The sequence below is a fragment of the Lissotriton helveticus genome, chromosome 12 (genome assembly GCF_964261635.1).
Source record: "Lissotriton helveticus chromosome 12, aLisHel1.1, whole genome shotgun sequence".
In the NCBI taxonomy this organism is placed as follows: domain Eukaryota; kingdom Metazoa; phylum Chordata; class Amphibia; order Caudata; family Salamandridae; genus Lissotriton; species Lissotriton helveticus.
The window spans coordinates 599,490,458-599,510,816 of NC_136073.1; the positions used below are offsets into that span (position 1 = coordinate 599,490,458).

The 20,359-nt window shown below is 47.2% G+C and overlaps 1 protein-coding gene across 2 annotated transcripts in view; it reads left to right on the plus strand.

Moving 5' to 3' along the window:
- The first annotated feature begins 19,392 nt into the window (after positions 1–19,392).
- Positions 19,393–20,359, plus strand: part of SDHC (succinate dehydrogenase complex subunit C) — a 125,296-nt gene continuing 124,329 nt past the window's right edge. Inside the window, exon 1 of one of the 2 annotated variants that reach the window (XM_078670912.1) lies at positions 19,393–19,517. Coding sequence is in view for 1 of the 2 variants with exons in the window: in XM_078670911.1 (XP_078527037.1) it covers positions 19,823–19,842 (20 nt within the window). In the remaining variant the exon portion in view is untranslated. Of the gene's footprint in view, positions 19,518–19,766; positions 19,843–20,359 lie in introns of those variants that run through there. The other variant, XM_078670911.1, reaches the window with a different exon arrangement.

Below are 20,359 nucleotides of genomic sequence, written 5' to 3' on the forward strand. Positions count from 1 at the left end.
AGAGACATAGATAAACCACTGATTTTTCTTGTAAACTAAGTGCCCAGGTAAAGTTAAAAAATCTGGCAGGAGTTAGTGGAGGTGAATAAAGTTAAAAAAGCCACTTTATACTGGAAAGAAAATAGGGCCATATGTATCATGCATTTTACCGGTCGCAAACAGCCTGATGTGGAGAATCGGGCCGTTTGCGACCACTAAAATGCATTTTGTTATGTATGAATTCCAATTATTTGCATTTTGGTAGCATGTTACAGAAGCGCAATTTGGAATTGCAAATATATACCGTTTCGGTATTAGGAATGGGCGTGTTTAGGGGAACCCTTCCTAATACCGAATGGCAGCGGTATAAAAGACTGTTTTGTGACTGAAATGTGGTTGCAAAACATTTGCATTTTACCACCTTCTTCAAGTAGGCAGTAACCCATTCACAAATGAGAAGGGGTCCCCAAGTGACCCCTTCCCCTTTGGGAATGGTAGCGAAAACCATTTTTCAGCACAGGCAGATAACTTTTCATTTTTCTTTTTTAAATGCAACCCATTGTCCTTTAAGGAAAACGAGCTGCATTAAAAAAAAATCTTTATTTAAAAGCAATCACAGACATGGTGGTCTGCTGACCAAAGGAGGCCACAATCCCCATGATTTTAGCAATTTCTAATGGGTCAGAAAATTGCAACCTATTTCTATAAATTCGTGAGGTAGGTTGATTTGCGACCCACTAGAAATCAATAAATGAAACTCATGGATTTTTATACATAAGGAATACAGATTACATAAACGCGATTCACAAAGAATCGCAATTAGGTAATCACTATTTTTAATAATGATACATATGGTCCATAATGTTTTTTTACAGAAATATTGATATTATCGAAGATGTAAGTTGCAGTGATAATGAACCACTACAATCAAGTGGACAAATAGAAAAAGTGGATAAGGAAAAGTCTGAAGAAATATATGAGCACTAGAGTATCCATCCACTTCATTCAAAAGAACTTAGTTGCCTGTATTGTTTAAAACAATTAAATTGCCATTTTTTAAATTCATGTAGTTTAAAATTGTTAGGAATGTCAGAAATCCTACCTGCAGATGTCTTCTTTATTCAATGTTTGGTAATGTTTTAATTCATCCTGTCGCCAAAAGTCTTCTGTACTCCATTAATCCACAGGGTTTAACCATATATCATGAATTTCCAAATTTCTCGATCAAAAAATTGAAACACAGAGTGGAGTAAACACCAGTACCAACAACATATTAGTTGCTTTGAAAATCTGTGTTCTAATTTAAAAAAGCAAACCCTAAAACACAATATGTAAAACCTGAAAAACAAAACATTTTCCCAAAAAAGTAAACAGCAAATCTAATCCATAATTCCGATCCACATTCCATATTCCATATTGAATAAAAAATTGACCAAATCCATACTTATTCATCTAGTTCCAAAACTCACTAATCCATAAAAGAATCTGTTCCAAAATAAACCTTCTTCACCCTTTTGAAAGTCTAGCATCCAAACCCACAAATTGTTTTCCTTCTTTTAAACATGTGGTGTGTAATGCGGAAAAGCCCCGAACAGTACTAAAGAAAAGATGGAGCAAAAAAAAAAAAGTGCTATTATTTCAAATAAGTTTTAAAAAACAATTGATGTACAGAATGCTGAACACTGTCCAGTATAGAGATCTGGGCCATATTCCATCGTTTTTTTGCTTCCCATGGCAGTCCAGTTTAGACCCAGCCATATGCAAATCACTCTTGACCCTGTTCCCCAGAGATCAGTCCAGCCCGACCTGCCAAGCCTTGTCCTACCTGGAGTGGAAACAAGCATCCTACGACTGGCTTCGGGGTTTCACCCCTCATCAGCAAGGGTAGATTGACTCCAGTAGTATCGAGAGCCACGGCACCCACGTCTGGGCATACCCCCTTCTTTATTTGCTGTGATTAATAGATTCCCTTCTGTACTTGGTGGAATTCTAATTCCCTCTTTGGTGACCCTTAAGATGGAACTGGTTGTGGGCCTGAAATTGTTATTATCCCCCTTCGCTTAGCACAAGTCTTCATTTGATTCAGTCAGTCAATAACTTTATTTCGGCCATATAAGTGTCACATACATACAATACAATACAATCATAGCAAACAATCAATTATAAAAACAGACCATGATAGCAAAGGCTTTTCCTCTTGGGGTCCAGATTTCCAAAGACACCAGGCAGGAAGGTGTCACAAAAATGCATGTGCATAGGGTATATAGATTTATGACCAACTTGCCGAGGGCGAACCTATGATTAGTGAAGTCAGACCATCCCCCAATAGGAACCTTGAAAGTGCCAGTGCCTACATTGAATAGGGGGTTCAGTGCAAAATTTCAAGAGCTAGTACGGTTCAATTATCTAGTACAATAATAAGTAAAAAAAGGAAAAGGATAAAACCAAATAAAATCAGAACCAGGAGATATAACTGCAAAAGTCTATGCCGCAAGAGATGGTGGCATGACCCGCCATGCAGTGCAATTCCATGATTAATACAATACTTATTTAATAAATAAATACATAATTAAGATCAGTTAAGAAATGGTAAAAGACAAGAGAATTACATCTGATGGATGGTCAAAGCATACCTTCCACTAATCCACATTTTCCCTAGGAATTGTGCAACTGCACATACAATTAACATGCAGGAGTCAGATTTTAGAATACGTACTGCGTCACTATGACGAGTACCTACCTTTTTGCAGATGAGTGCTAACCTCCTGGATCTCAAATTGTGGTACCAAGGACAAGCAAAGAGTATGTGACTGATGCACTAGGCTGCAAGTGAGCAGCCGGGGCAAGTCACGGATACAGAGGGGTGCTTGGACCAGGAGGCAACAAAAGTGTTAAGAGGTAGGGAACCAAATCTAAATTGCATGAAAAGTTTCCTATCCTGGGCATTTGTGACAACCTCCAAATATTGTTCAAAAGCGGCTTCCAGTTTGAACTCCATAAAATCGAGAGTCAATCAGCCCTGATTGGATGGGAGATAAGGGAGTGCGCCGCCTAGTCCCCGTACCGTTTCTTAAGTTGGGCCTTAGTTGGTAAAGATTCTGGGGTGTGGTTATCCCAAATGCCTTTCATCCCTAGATTCGACAAAAATTATTTCACCCTGTTTATCCAGCCAATTGTCTTGTGGCGATCTAGCATATTGACTTTGTCCAGAGCAGCAGCATATTGATATCGCTCGGGGATGGTTTTTATACGTAGCAAAAAGAGCAGGGGACGTAGCTGAGCTTTTTGCACAATCGTAAACCTGCACAAATGAAATCTCAGTGGGTGCAAAGGGGTGCTCTGCGGGAGGGAGCAGAGTGATCTCAGGAATTTATTTTCAGTCACTAAAAGTGCATCCAATTTTTCAATCCCCCAGAGCTCCATCCCATATAGAGCTGCTCCCAAGGCTTTGTGGGCATAAATACAGACGGGAAAGCTATTGGCTTGCTTATGGAGATTTTGTGCTCCTTGATCAGAGCCCCCGAGATACGCCCTAGCTGAAGATTCTGCCGCTTTACATGAGATCTTCAGGAGAGGTAATCAGAGAGAGTGATATGCAAGTAATCAAAGGTATTCACTCTCTCTATCAGTTGCCCCTCTAAGAAGAGCTTACCCTTTAAAGATCGGTGAGGGTTGATCATTAGGAGCTTCCTCTATGTAGTGTTTATCTCAATCCCACTCAGTGTGCAAAATGACTTGAAGCGTTTCAGAAGGATTCTATGCCACTCGGTGTCTTTGAGACTAACAAGGTGTTGTCTGAAAAAAGGTAGGTTGTCACTTGAACTCCCCCCTCCCCCCCCCAAGGGTCGGTGCATCAGCTGGGCTTTCACTGAGGAACTGGAAAACTCCATTAATGAAGAGAGAGAAAAGAGTAGGGGCCATCACGCACCTTTGGCGGACCCCTCTGTCTACTCTGATTGGGTCTGATAATTGACTCATGAGTACCCTAGCGTACCCTTGCATACTTGTTCTCAGGCAGGCGAATGGTCAGTGATAAAATTTCAGGTGGGTTGCCCATTTCCTACAGGGCACACCAAAGTGTATGTCTAGGGATAAGGTCAAAAAGCAGACTGTAAATCAATGAAAGCTACATATAGGCTTCCCTTGGAGATTATCACTGTCTTCCATGTTAGTAGTAAAAAGCTAAAAACCTTATCAACAGTGCTAACTTTCTGTCTGAACCCGGCTTGAAAAGGGGTCAGAATGTTATCTTCTATCCATGTTTGTAATTTCATCAAAAGTGCTCGGGCAAAGTCTTTTTAGGCATTGTTGATCAGGCTGATAGGCCTATTGTTCAAGGACACTGAACGATCACCCTTCTTAAACACTGAAAATACCTCAGCCCGTTTCCATGAGGATGGAATTGCTGAGCCGGCGGCTATTCCATTTGCCAGTACCAGAATATACTGGGACCAATTCTCGATGTTACCAAGGAATAGGTCGCCCGGAATAGAGTCCGGCCCAGGGGCTTTGGAGCTGATGATTGCATTAATACTAGATTGTATTTCCGCTATACTGAAGAACCCGTCAGTCTCAAAGCTGTCATAAGCAGCTGCTAGGTCTGCATTACCGTCAACAGGATCTCTGGTGTACAGAGACAAAAAATGTGAGTACCATTCTTCGACAGCAATGTTAATATCAGGTATCTGGGACCTATTTTCCTCTCCCCTGGTTACTAGGAGCCAGAACCGTTGTGTGTCTTTCTTTGCGCAAGTATCGCTGATCAGTGCCATCGCTCCTCTTCCCAGTCCTTTTTGGCCTTAAGAGTCGTTTTTTATATGCCTTCCTAATTTCCCTCACGAGATTAACATTATTTGAACAAATTGTAGAGGTCCGCTGGGTTTTAAGGACCCGGACTCAGGCATAAACCAGGCAAACTGTGATTTAGAGCATTTTTCCCTTTTTCCGTTGGGTTTTATAATAAGTAGCTAACAAGCTAAAAAAGTTAGTATGGCAGTCAGCAATCCTGCCAAGATCACCTAAGGGTTCCATAAGCTATGCATCAGTTTAGTACTGACTTCCAAGTTAGTGTTAATGAGAGCTAGCTTCCCTGGGTCCATTGCAACACATACCCATTTGAGGCGCGTGTTATTATTGGTGGAATGGACCACCCTGGTAGCGAGGGTAGCATCACAGGAGTTGGGGCGTCTGGCCCAAGGAGAAATTAAGGTTAGCTCGAAAGGGTTGTGGTCGCTATCCGTGGTAGACCCTACAATCATGTCAACAACTTTTGGCCACAGTCTTAAATCTAATAAAAAATAGTCATTTCGACTCAAATTAGTGGTCTGATTAAAAGTGTTTGCTTCTTCCTTGTCGGAATTATTATGTCCATTTGCAGCCTTCAAACCAAATTCAAGTGTTAAAGCATTTAGCTGTAGTGCGGTTTGAGACCACTTTTTGATGGGAGTATGATCCAAGGGGGAAATGTGGCATAGCTCCTCCTCTTCTTTACCTCCACACAAATCCTCCAGCCCCAAAGGTTCGAAGGTGACATTAAAGTCTCCTGCGACTATTACTGGTAATAAGGTATCTCTAGCGTCTAAAAGATGCTCAAACTTGTGGAGTGTAGAAGATGTACTACCCGCTTTCGTCCCTCTGGCATACACGTTAAAAAGATCCATCCCCAGCCTGTCTTCTGCCCTTATCTGGATCGCTAGTATGTCCGGGCTGTTGGTTGAGAGTTCTTTAACAGAGCAGTGGAGATCAATTTGAATTTGAATTAGTAAACCACCACTTGGGCGCACAGATTTACTAGTGGTGGTGTTACGATGAAATGAGAGATACCCAGGGATAAAGATGGGAAAAGGGCACCATGTTTCTTGTATAATACAGATATCATACTTTTCTACGTATTGGATCCAGTGGGGAAGCGCGGATTTCGGTCTCACCCCAGCAACATTCCATGAAAGTAATGAAAGTTTGGACACACAGTCTGTGTTGCCTAAGAATACAGGAATATCGCCCTCTCTCATATCTCCTTCCTGTGATCCCAGCCCAAGTTCCTTGGGGCTACCCCCCTCTATATGGCAACTGGTTTCAGTAAAAAAAAACATCACCAGTTGGAGCAACTAGGGCCTTTGTTGAGTGTGGCGTAGGACCATCTTCTGGGCTAATTAGCACATGCTTGGATGGAGCTGGGGGGGAAAGGGAGTGATATAGAACCTGATGGTGGAGTTAAGTCAGTAGGGTAGATTGGCACAGGAATGAGTGGGATTGAAACGAGAGGGGGCAACATAGGACCTGATGGGATGGTTGAATGTTCAGGTCAATCATTGGCATCCAGACTTGAACTATGGGTCAGCTGATGAGCTAAACCATGAGTGTTTGATAGTAATGGATGCATTACAGGGCGATATTTAATCTGTATCCCCGTACAAGTTGATTGATTAAACCTAGCTTTTAGTGCAATTAGATCATGTGCAAAGTTATCATTGCCAAGAAGCAGTTGTATACAATCTGTCACGGAGTTAGGTCCATTGACCCTTTTGGCCCCACATATGTCCTCCCTCATTATTGAAAGGCAACCCCTCACATGGCGTATCCAATGTATACTTTTATTAATGAGGGAGTCTTTGTTTTCATGTCTTGTGGTCAGCGGCAACTTAGGGACATTGATTAAAAAGATACTCTTCGGGGGTCCTTGTGATAAGGCTCTCCTACTAAGCAAATCTCGACAAAAGTGAGTATCATTGGGGGAAGAATTGGTGGGGCACTAGATGGTGACTGGGCTGAGATTCGACTAATATCTGGTTTAATATAGGGCGCTGTACGCCTAGCCATGAGGTCAGAGGGCTTCTTGGAAATTGTGTTAGCAACAACAACTGGGGATGAAACAGTGGGACTATTAAGGGTAGTTGTGCGGATAAGGGTTTTCTTAGGGAGCTGCTTGGACAGTTGAGCCTCAGGGTCGCCTTTTTTTTTATTACCAATATAATTTGGTCCGTTAGCTCTTGAACTGCCTTTTTCAAACTATCTACCTCTGTTCTCAATTCAGTTATGGTCTTAAATGGATCCTGGCCCCTACCAACCTGGTGGATAATAGCAGTCTCATCTATTGCCCAAGTCGGAGTATCTCTGGTCCCTTGGTCTGCTCTTGATTCCTGATTCCCATCATCTGGGCTATGATAATCGTCTGTCCCCAATGCCACTGTCACTGGGGGCTCATGGGTAGCCTGTAGCGGGAGAAACCTATTGGAGAGGGTGAGGTTGGTGGCTACATTATTAATAGGGCTCCCGGTTTTCCGTTTAAACTGATTTTTACTTATAAATACAGACGGAAAACAGGTTTTCCTTTGTTTGTATTTATATTTAAAAACGGGTAAATACTAGCACATTTTGCGGCGCTGCCGTGCTCCAGCAGAGTTTTGCAATACAGGATGGTATGGTGATTGCTCACAGAGTAATTCTTCCAGCCATAGGCAGAGTGGAGATGCAGGGGCTCTAAGAAGGGGTGAAAAACAACAAAGGCTCGTTAACAAGTGAATGGTCTTTTAAATACCTGTGAAGTACTCGGGTGTGGCTGGCAGCACAAAAACTGTCAGTGTGTGTGCCTGGGGAATCTGTCTCAGCCCGGCTCACACACACGACGTGGGGGGGGCGTCTGAAATATCAGATAAAATACATCCATGGATTAAGGAAATGCTACAGAAGTTTCCGTATAACTTTAAGGTCACACACTTGAATCCTTGTAGGGCCAACTCAGCCTTCCTTCCTTCCTTCCGATGTTGATGAAATGATATAATTGAAACAGGCATGGTTTAGAGTCCAAAACACTGTCTGTTCCGTTGGTATGTTCCATTCATTGTATTAAATCAAATGCAGATATATTTCTACGGTGCTCCACGCGTGCCTCTCATCTGGAGCAGCAAGGGTTAATAGATTGTATTGTATTGATATAGCGCTTACTACCCCTGAAGAGGCATCAAAGCGCTTTTTCGGCGAGTAGCACGCTACTCCGGGACCCATAGAGGATTAGTTCTGAATTAGTATAGTGAAACATGCAAGTACATTTTAAGTGGTGGATAGGTTAGTCAGTTATTTGGATTTGGAATGATAGCAGAAGGATAGAGGAGGACAACGTTTTTTATTTATATAGTGCTTGTTGACGCAGGCTATTCAGGAAGCCTACAAAGGATTATGGTGAAATATGAAGTAATTTCACAGGTGGATATTAGTCAGTTACTTGGAGTGAGAAGGATAGCGAAGGGATAAAAGGGGAAGAAAGATTTGCATTCATATAGCACTTGTTACCCCTGATGGGTGTTGAATCGCTTTTTTGGCGAGTAGCACGCCACTCCGGAACCCATAAAGGATTACTGTTGAAAATTAGTATAGTAAAAAAAAAAATTAAGTCATTTGAGTAGTGGATATGTTATTCAGTTATTTTGGTAGTATATTAGTATAGTTTAATACGGAATTTGAGAAGTGAACATGTTAGTCTGTTAATTTCGATTGAAAAGGATAGTGGAAGGATAATGTTTTTTTTGTGTGTTTTGCGTTAGTGTTATTATGGTAGAAGGGAGAGGAGGGTGTTTGTTGGACAACTGATGGAAGGATGATTATATGTTTGTTAGTGATAAAAGGTGGTCTGTTAGGTGTAATTACAGCAGGGAGAGTGTGTCTGAATGGGATGTAGTTATGTATGGTGTTGATTGGCGTTATGTTAGTGATGAGTGTATTGGTTAGTGGTATAGGATAGAGTTGTGTACTGTTTGTAGGTGATGGTGGATATGTGTGGTAGTTGGGATAGTAGGGTGTGTAGATGTGGTTTGGTTGGGTTTGTAGTGCAGGCTGGTACATTAATCTGTGCATAGTGTTGTGCATGGTGTACATTTGGTGAGTGTGTTGCTCTGTTTGTGGATGTGGATGGTGTTGGCTGGGTATTGCTAAATGAGAAAAAGGGCAGCATTTCTGGCCCTAGTCCCGACCAGTCTCGAACAGGCTCAAACAGGAAACTGCCCTTGTCCTCTCTGCCCTTAACAGGCTCAAGCAGGCAACTGCCCTTGTCCTCTCTGCCCATAACAGGCTCAAACAGGCAACTGCCCTTGTCCTCGACGCCCAAGCTGAGACGCCCTAAGCCTGGCCTTTTTTATAGCCTTGTAATCAGGTGACCCCTTCCGCCAATGGGAACATTAGCCCTAACACTATCCAATCACAACACTAGCCCTAAAATCTAGAACCAATAGGAGACCAGGACCTTACAGCTAATCTTAGCCCTAGTCCAAGCACCCAATCAGTTCAAAAACCCTGATCTCTACGTCCAATAAAGGCCCTAGCCCTACCAGTAGTCCCAAAACAACTCCATGCAAGCAATGGCACAGGTAGCCCTAGTCCCTACTTCCAATAGAAAGCCTGTCCCTACTCTAAGTCCCACACCTAGTCCAGCAACCAAACACACCAGAAGCCCTAATCGCTACTTCCAATTAAAGGTCTAACCCTAGCCCTAGTCCCACTCTACTCCCAACAACCAATAACATAGGAAGCCCTAGTCCCTACTTCCAATAGAAATCCTAACCCTAGTCCCAACCCTACAATGATTGAATCACAGGCCCACAAACCAATCAGAACCCTCAAATACCCAAACAATGAGGACATTAACCCTAATCCAATAGAAACACCAGATACAACCACTAATCAGTGTAGACATGTACCAACCACTAGCAGACCATATAAGGTCCCAGCGACCTCAGACAAGGTTTGCTGGCCAGGGAATCGGAAGCTGCTTCTCCTGTTCAGAATCTCCTAGGAGACAGACAGGCTCAATCCACACTTTGGACTTCAGCAGGTAAGGGCCTCACTAACTTGAAATTTAACAATACTGTTTGAATATACTCCCCCCGCTGGCCAAAAAACGAAGTGCACAGGCCCTAGTGAAACAGCTCAAAGAAGCACCTTCTGGTGTAGAAAAATCCCTGTTGCTGGGGGGGGAGGCAGGGGGTTGGTTTCACTGGCTTGTGAACACAAAATGGTAGCTGGGAGTGCACTGTTTTAACATACAGGTCTTAGCACAGAGCATTGTCACCAAGGAATGAGAGGGACAAACTACAGAGGTTGGACTGCAAATCCCACAATTCAACACACTAAATGGAGGCAATCATGGGCAGGGAAAACCACACATTTAAAACACAACACAGGTGAAAAAATATGCAATTACAGGCAGTATTCTGTTATTAACAGGTCTTTATCTGTCCAAGGGATCTTGTATCGAGGAATAAATGGTAGCAGGAAGCAGATTCTTGTATTTAAAAGAAGAGACTTTATTAAGTCTTAAAAAGTATAAGCAAGTAACGGACCCAGGGCAGAGCGGCTGTTAGATGTCAGAAGCAGAGAGAAAGAATGAATCCAGCTTGGAGCTCGCGCTAGGAGACGATCTTAACACAGGTGATTTAAAGTTAAAGTTGAAGCGCTGAAAGTCAAACGCGCTATTGAGCGGACAAATAAGCCGCCAATAAGTAAAATAAAACAGACCTGCTGTGACAGGAAGAATCGGGATCTTTTGAACGCCGTGGGTCTGTTGCAACAAAGTATCACGTTGTACCTGCTTGCCAGAAAAGCAATGAAGCGTCCTTTAGAGCGCGTCCAAAGAGACGAAGCTTTCCGACGTCAGCAGGGCAATAAATCATAAAAATGAAATTCCTCTGAGATCTGAAAGTGGGACCGGGAAGAGGAAAGGTTTCTCCTCTTGCCCCACTCCTGGTACCAAAATATGTACCGAGGAATAAATGGTAGCAGGAAGCAGACTCTTGTATTTAAAGGAAGAGACTTTATTAAGTCTTAAATAGTATAAGCAAGTAACGGACCCAGGGCAGAGCGGCTGTTAGATGTCAGAAGCAGAGAGAAAGAATGAATCCAGCTTGGATTCTAGAATGAAAGGCAGAGTGAAGACAAAAATAGAAATAGAAGAAAGATGAAGACATTACAGATCTCTGCACTTTTGGAGCACCCCGGGTCACCGCCTGCTTAAAGTGAGCAAATTCAACAATGGTGTGCAGAGGAGGGCTAAGTTTGTGGGGATAAGAGAGCACCCAGAGACTAAACCACCATCAAAACCATCTTAGGCGTATTGCCTGACTCACAGCCACAACCAGAATATTTATAAGACATGTAATAACCATAAAAAAAAGATCAATATTCGGACAAAAACTTTCTAAAACTGACAAACACCAGAAGCCAGTCTGCAATAAAATCCGTGAAAGCAGAGGTCTAAAATCAAATGATAGCAGAAAATGGTAGAATGTGTGCCATGTAGATAAAACATAACATATAAGTTATATTTGGGACATTCTGCGAATGGCAAAGTTTTCAGATTAATGTATTGACCAATAACAAACAAGTGTATCTGTGCATTGTCAATTTAAATAAATGTGGAAAAATACTACCTGCAGCGACGTCTTTTACTTGTGGGAAAAATAAATATGGATAAATACAGATAAAATGTCCCAAAAATAAATATTGAGGTGGCCAAGATGGTGACGGAGTGAGACGTCTTTCAGAGTCCCTCCGGCGCCAAACTCAGCTTAGCATTGTTAAGCCCCTGGAGCAGCGAGCTATCGGCGCCCCCACTGCCTGCTGTGACCCCCGAGGCGGAGGGGCTGGGTCCGGTGCCACAAATTCGTCCAGAGGAGGCCCGGAGGTGGACTCAGGCACAGCGGCGGTCTGCGGCCCTGCGATCCCCGGCCTCGAGTGGCGTCTGAGGCCGGACATCCTACGCCACGTAAGAGAGGAGCAGACGCGGGCGGCGGCCCGCGCACAGGAGTAACTTCGGCCTACTCGGCTTTCGGCTTGCCGCCTATCGGGGGTGCGACGCCAGGCTCCGGAGGGATGCGCCCTCATCGAGAGACTCCGCTACAGACGGTAGGAGGGTGCCGAAGGTGGCGGCCGGCAGGGGACGGCGAACGCCGCGGCTGCTCTGCCTCGCCCCCCCGTCCCTGATCTGTCCTGGTGGCTGGGGCTGCCTTGCCTGGGCGAATCTCCCCGGGACACTGACCATATGAGGAGAACGCCCTGAAGTGCCACCACACCACCTTGTCTGTGCCTCGCCTGGGGAGCTGCGTTGCTGCGGCGGTGAGCCGCCATTGAAAAACCTGGCCTGCGTGCGTCTGTAACATTGAAGGTGCGGAGAGAGACTCTGCCTGGCGTTGCGCAGCGGCGGCGACCCCCCGCGGCACTGGACAGACCCCTTGGGACCTGGCTTGCGGGTGGACCTGATTGGCGCATGCCTAAGGGACGACGGCCGCGGAGGTACTGCCGTTGCCTGCTGAAGCACGAGTCCTGGTAGCGGATGATTGCAGTGGGAGGTGAGCCCGAATCTTTGGAGATCTGGTTAGCAGGGAGCCCTGCTTTGAACACTACCATTCGTACTAGCGGCGCCTGTGCGGAAGGGACCTGCACAGGCACCCGGGCTGAGTGTGTGGTGGCAAGCGGCCTACGCCACGTGGTGCTAGGCGGACCGCAAGGCGCTTGAGTCCGGTATCGGCACCTGAGGCTGCTTTGGACAAACGCAGTGTTCACTTCTTGGAGAAGGGCCTGGGAGTCCCGGAGCTGAAGTGGTGGTTCGACTGGTCCCTGGGCTGGAGCCGGCTGTTCTTGCGAAGGGCTGACGCTATCTACAGTGGGACTTGCGATGTGTCCTCACAGCGGACCGGAGCCACGATGTCCGCGTCACAGCGTAAAGGGAAACCTGGTAAGGACGCACCACAGAAGGGGTCCCAACAGCCGGCATCTCCTGGACCCAGCGCGTCTCCCAAGCAGAACGACGATGAGGCTCCTGCCACCAAGGCCTTTATGATGGAGCTTTTCGCCGCCATAAAGGAAGACATCTCGGAGTTCCGCTCTCAACTAGCCTCGGACCTTCGCGAAGTGCGGAGAGATGTGGACGGCATTGGGGAACGAGTGGCCACCCTGGAGGATCATGACCTCAGTGTAGCGAACGATGTGCATCAGCTACAACAAGATGTTCTCCGACTCACAGAACAGAACCTGGATCTCCAGGCGCATGCGGAGGACTTGGAGAACTGTTCCCGCCGGAACAACATCCGCATCCGGGCGGTGCCATGGGACGGAGAAGCTGGTGACTTGCGGGGATATGTGGAAGCGCTCTTCCTACAGGTTCTTGATGACGAGGAGGTGACTGCTGTCGGGTTGGACAGGGTGCACAGGGTCGGCTTGCCCAGACGCGGAGGGGGGCCTCCCCCCGATATTTTAGTTTGCGTCCACGACTTCCAACTGAAGGAGAGCATTCTCCGAAAGGCTCGGGACACCCCATCCTTGCAATTCCGAGACCATCGCCCCCAACTGTTCCAGGACTTGGCGGCTTCGACACTCCAGAAGAGACGGGAGTTTCGTCCTATAACCTCCTACCTCAGGGAACAATCTATTTCCTACACCTGGGGCCAACCCTTTCGTCTCATCTTCAGGTGGCAGAACAGACTGGTGCAGGTCCGGTCTCTTCAGGCGGCCAGGGACATCTTAGGCCTTGCTGATGCATCCCCTGCTTCCGATGACGGGGGCTCCCCTTCGAGGCAGAGACGCCGGTCGCCATCTTGGCAGAGAGTGGGCCGTGAAAGGAACCGGAGACGGCCTGATCGCATGACCAGCTTGCAGGAACGGGGGGCAGCGGTTGCCTCCGTTGCATCTGTGACGGTGCCATCGTCACAGGCTAGCTCTGGGGCGGCTTGAGCCTTGCAGCGAAGACCTATGGCGCCGGAGGGGCCCTTCGTCTTCAGGTACTGTGGGTAACGTGTACTTTTGGGAAGACACCACAGTCCGGCCCTCGGAGGGCACACACACTGGTGCCCCTTCCCCCACCACAAGGGGGCGACTACACTTGCCCTTGCATGGGAGCTGTTGTTACCCGTTTTGTATCCTTCCTTTGTTCTGCTGGGTTTTGGGTGGGAGGGATCCGGGATGGTGTGTTGAGGGAGTAGGGAGGGGGAGTTGTAGGAGAGTTGGTGGGGTTGCACAGGGGGGTGGTGGTGACCGGAATGTGTGGTTGGGTATGACTGTTGCTTTTGGTTTGGTACTACTTCTGGGGTTTGTTGGCGCGAGCCTTGACTATTGTGCCAATTATACTCCTTGTTTAGATGCTGTCGAGCTGGTGCAGACAATGGCAGGACCTTTGGTACAGCTTGGGGATTGGCTCTGGGGGTTGCTTAGGGAGGGGGAGTGGCAGCCTAGCGAGAGGGGAGGTGAGGATGGAGTGCAGAGGGGGTACAGACGTGGGAGGTATGTCGTGGTTCTTCGACAAGGTGATAGCTGTGCGGCTGGATTTAATGTTTTACGATGCCAGTTAGTATTGGTACTTGGAATGTGAAAGGTCTGAACTCTCCGCAGAAACGCCAGAAAATTTGGAAATACTTAAATGATCACCAGCTGGATGTGGTGGGCCTCCAGGAGACTCATTTAGCGCGCAGAGATGAGCTACGCCTTAAGCACAGGCATTTCCCCCTCATTTACAGATCCTCCGCCTCCACTAAACATAGGGGGGTGGCCCTTTTATTTTGCGCGTCCCTCCACTTCCAGCCACTGGGGGTGAACTGTGATAGGGAGGGCCGCTGGCTGATGGTCAAGGGGCTATTGCATGGTAGGCTCTGCACTTTTGTGGTAGTATATGTCCCCAAAGCAGGTCAAAATAGCTTTATCCAAGATCTGCTGTGTAGGGTGGGGGACTTTGTAGAGGGGCACTTGTTTCTGCTCGGTGACTTTAATATGGTTTGGGACAGGGACCTAGATAGCTCTGGCACTCAGAGGTCTGACGCTGGCCTGTTTTCTACTGAAACGCAGCGACTGGTGGGTGAATTGGGCCTGATTGACGGCTGGCGCTCCCTGCATCTCCAGTCCCGAGATTACACCTTCTTTTCGCATGTCCACCATTCCTATTCCCGCCTAGACCATATCTTTTTGAGCCAAGCGCTGAGGGGAGATGTCCGCGACTCCAGCATTTTTCCACTATCTGTGTCTGATCATAGCTTGCTGGTCCTTGGGATACACTGGGCGGCGAAGGGTGACAACCTTCGCAAGTGGTACTTTCCGGCCACGCTGATACGGGACGACACCTCATGCAGGGAACTACGAAAGGCCATTCGGGACTTCCTGTCCCTTAATCCCGTCTCGGACACGTCTGTATTCACCACTTGGGATGCTTGCAAGGCCTCGCTGCGGGGCACTTGCCTGGCCCTCAATGCTCAACTTAACAAACTGAGGAGGGAAGAGCGGGAAGGGCTGGAGGCGGAACTCGCTGCCTGGGAACAAGCGCACAAACTCTGCCCGTCTCGACTGACCCTTCGCCCCTTGACAGCGGTTAGGGGGAAATTAAAGGCCCATTACAATAATCGGGCGGAATTCACCCTCCTACGGCTCCGGCACCTCTCGTACACTCAGGGGAACAAGGTGGGACGACACTTGGCCCGCCAACTTTGGGATAAGAGGGAGAGGGAATACATTGGAGGTCTCCGGGACTCGTCAGGTGACCTGCACCACCGAGACGAGGACAAGGCGGCCCTTTTTGGCCGCTTTTATGCAGATCTCTACGCGGGGGATGTCCTCGATTCTGAGGAGCAGACGAGTTATCTGGCAGAGCTCCCTATACCCCAGGTTTCTGCGGAACGGAATGACTTCTTGACTGCCCCATCTCAAGAACAGAGGTGCTGGACGCCATCAGGGCTTTGAAACTCCACAAGGCGCCGGGTCCCGATGGCTACACCGCCCTTTTCTAACAGACGTTCCCATCGGAGGTGTGTGACTACCTAGTCTCCCTCTTTAACGAAATGGCGTAGACTGGGAGAACTTCGGGATCTATGGCTGAGGCGGTGATCTCCGTTATCCCTAAGATGGGGAAAGACCCGTCCAAATGCTCTTCATATCGCCCGATAGCCCTCCTCAATATTGACGCTAAGTTATACTCTTCTATCCTTGCACGTAGGCTCCAGGACTTAATGCCGGTCCTCGTCCACCCGGACCAGTCCGGATTCATCAAGGGCCGACAGACCCATGATAATATGAGGCGAGTGGTCCACCTGATAGAAAAAGCCAATAGGTTTCATATCCCAGCCGTGCTGGTGGGCCTTGACGCCGAGAAGGCCTTCGACCGCGTGGACTGGGGGTTTCTATTCCGCACCCTGGCCGCCTTTGGCTTTTCGGATAAGTTTATAACCATGATACGGGATAACTACAGCGATCCCCGCTCTAGAGTGATGGTCAATGGACACCTGTCCACCTTCTTTTCACACTCCCGTGGTACCCGACAGGGCTGTCCCCTCTCCCCCCTGCTCTTCGCGCTGAGCATTGAGCCGTTGGCGCTAGCAGTGAGGGAGCATGAGGGAATCCAAGGTCTCCCCTTTACCGGTGAGCAACACAAAATCTCCCTGTTTGCGGATGATGTTTTGTTGTCCGTGGGGGACCCAACGCACTCACTCCCACACGTCCACACAGTCCTCCGTCGCTTCGAGGGGGTGGCCGGTTTCAAGGTCAATTTTGATAAATCGTATATCCTCAATCTCACACTGCCTCCTACAGAGATGGAGCGAGTGCGGCTATTGACCCCTCTGTCTTGGGCGACCACCTCCCTACTGTACCTGGGAGTTCATCTGACGCCTACCATAGGGAAGTTGTTCTCGGCGAACTACCCACCGCTGCTGGCTTCGGTGCGAGCAGACTTAGATCGTTGGAAACCGAAGTACATCTCGTGGCTGGGTAGAATCCACGCTCTAAAGATGGTCCTCCTCCCCAAATTTCTGTACCTCTTCCAGGCCCTTCCCATTCCGATGGATCTGGACTTCTTCCGGCGCCTTAAGACCTTTATGCTGCGCTTCACCTGGCAGGGGGGCCGAGCGCGTTTCTCCTTCGCTACTCTGCGGCGACCGCGGAAGGAGGGGGGGGTGGGTTTCCCCGATATGCACCTCTATTACAAGGCTGCGCAATTGCGAGTGCTGGTGGAATGGTCTCAACAACTCTCAGAAAAACACTGGCTGCACATGGACAGGAGTGTCGCAGGGAGGTCCATCTGGGACCTGGCTTGGAAGCCTAAGGTGGACAGGCCCAGGAACGCTTACATCAGTACGCCCACGAGCACGGTACTGAAAGTATGGGACACAGTCTCTGGTGATGACCGCTGGACTACGTTTCCCTCCCCCTTTACACCGATCCACTTCAATCGGCTTTCCCGCCGGCATTGCAAGAGGGCCTCTTTCAACTGTGGAGGGAGGGGGGCTGTAGGGCTCTTACACACCTGTTCCACGGATCTGCCCCACTCACCTTTGCTAATTGCATGAGGGACTATGGCGTCCCGGCCTCGGAGCGGTATCAACACCTCCAGCTTCTCCACTGGGCTACCTCCTCGGGGATAGGCGACGCAGCCACTAGACCCCTGTCCCCATTCGAGGCCTTTTTTCTCCGAACCAACACTATGAGAGGCGCTATCTCCTTCTTTATAATCTGCTGCTTACCACTGCTGTGGCACCCCGTCCCCGCTATATGGGGCACTGGGAGGAACTTCTTGGGAGAGATATTACGGATGAGAAATGGTCGGGTCTTTGGCGCGACATTACGACGCACAACCACTCCGTAGACCTACGTGAAGCCCATCTCAAGACCCTTATGGATTGGTACTTGTACCCGTCCAAGTTACATCGCATATTTCCGGCCTCCTCAGACCGGTGTTGGAGGGGCTGTGGTCTCTTAGGTGACTTCCGCCACATCTGGTGGGACTGCCCGATCATCCGCCCATATTGGGAAGAGATTCTGTCCCACATCAAAGACATTCTCGGATATCCGGTGGCTGATTCCATAGCCCACGTCCTGCTGGGTCTCCGGGACCCAGCTCTCGAACATCAAACCAGACCTGACAAACAAATCTTGTGGCTTTGCCTTGGCGCTGCCAAACTCACCCTGGCGGCAGCCTGGAAGAAGCCAGAGGCCCCGGCGATATCCTTGTGGCACGCGAGACTGTGGAGACTATTGAGTGTGGAACGAGTAGCGGACATCTTCCTAGGAGCCTTCAAAAACTTCATGTTTCGATGGGGTCCCCTGGTCCGCTTTCTCTCACGGGGGCTATTATCAGCAGTTTGGCCGTCCTCACTACGCACACTCCACCTCTTCCAGATATAACCATGGCCGTATGAATGAAGGGATGCATGTGTACAAGAGTCACCACCACCTGGGGGGTAGGTAGGGAGGGGGGTGGGGAGGGGTATGGTAGTTCTGTTCACTGTTGCGACGCCCTCAAGGCATCTGGAGGCTTCAAACTTCTTCTGCACTGTATCAATCGCCTTGCTTCGGTACCCCTACTTGGCAGAACCCCTACCCCTCCGGGCTTCGGAGGAGGGATGGACTTTGATTGACATCAGAGACTGATCTTTCCAATTGCACTGTGGTACCTTATTTATGCATTTTTTATGCATTTTTATATAGCGCGGACTTTACCCGAAGGCGTCAGAGCGCTTCACAATAGGAACAGAAATGAAACATAATGAGAAACATTACACATTAAAAGATTGCAAACGTTATGTTACATAAGGTAAAGTGACAATTGTGAGCAAACAAAATACATGAGGTAGTAAAAATTATGAGCAACCAAAAATACATGAGGTAGTGAAAAGTGCACAAGAGGAAAAAGTGACAAGTGTGCGGTTACAAGAGAAAACAAAGTATCATTTGAGGTATAATACTGCAAAAGGTGCTAGACACTCATGCACAAAAAGCGTTACGTAGGCAGAGGTGGCACTTGTGCAGGTAACAAAGGTAGAACATGTGAGAGGTAGCAAACCGTGTGTTACCAGGGCAAAGTGGTGTGTGCATGTTACAAAAGGGCACCAAACACAAGTACATGGAGAACACTACAAAGAGGCAGCCACACCTGATATGATGATTACAATGTGCTGTTTGCCTCTTCTTTACTCCCTGTGTGAGGAACACTACGGGGCTGTCGCTTGTATTATTTTCTATGTTCTTCAAAACAAACACAAATAAGAATTTTACAAAAAAAAATATATATATATTGATAAATACAGACGGAAATGGCAAAAAAAAATACCATAAAACCGGGAGCCCTAACTATTAACTACTGAAACGTTGTCTAAGATCCTGCCTGAAAGCTCAGTGGTTGGCGCCCCCTCTGCTGCAACTGCCTCTTCTACGTCAATGTTAGAATACTGGCTACGAGTGGTCCAGAGAATAGTGCTTTGTGCTGCGGGGTTAAATGTTTGATTTTCAGCAAGCAGCAGAGTTGAGTAAACATTTGATTTTTCGAAATCCGGTAGTGGTTAAATTCATCCTCATGGGAAACGACGTGACTTCTTTTGGATTATTTCAATCAACATGTTAGCATTCTAGCTGTTAGACAATATTCCTTTTCAAACACTTCCGACCCTGTCTTCAGACCCTGTCCAAAATGGCCGTCCTTTACTGGTACACACGCAGCTGCCTTGTCAGCTATATACCGTATAAGTGGAATAGTCGCTGCTGACGTGAAATGGCAATGCTCATTGTCTTTCCAGTTATAGAAGGTAGCGCAGCAAAAATATACTCTATTTTCATCCACGGGGGTATTTGTGAAAGATATAGCTTGATTGAGAAGTATACTAAAATAATATACGTAGTTAAATTATATTTCGCTTTTTATATAGCAGCACTTAAATAGTACATTTATTTCAAAACAAAAATATTGTACTTCGCTGTAAGAATTAATGTTGTTCTAAGATGAACGCCTGAAAACGTACGAGTGGCGCATTAAAATTGCGTCACGTCATACAATCCTCTGGCTATAGGTCAAAAGTCTGGCTGACATCACTTCCTGTCTTTGAGTTGGAAGATGGCGGCTTTATTATTGAGGTGACTTTAGTAGTATTTGAGAGAGTATGCGTAATTTGAAGTAACAACGACGGGGAGGAGCAGGGCATTAATGCGATTATTTTCAGAGGGTTACGGGAGAGATCACAGGGGTACTATGCGACGTTGTCATAGTCTGCACTGCCTGAACCATATGGTCTTAGATTAATCACGCAAGCTATGCAATAAAGTTTACTGTGTGATCGACCGAGTTTAGGTTGTTTATTCAACATGGGGATGATAGAAGTGGTATGGGAGAGTCTGTTGTGGACCGTGAAACCTCCTGATGTCCAGGCGATGCGCAGTGCAATAGTACTTATTAGTCATATAGTGGTGCACCAGATCATAAAAGTCATGTCGTGTGTCAGTCATCTCTGTTTCTTAGCATTTTAGTAATTGCGGTTCTGCTTTCTCGTTAAAAATATACAACTTCTAGTACCGTATTGCACAGACACATGCTAGAAATTAACTGGTATGATACAACTTGACCTTACGAAGGTCATTGTCGTAGTTGCAACTT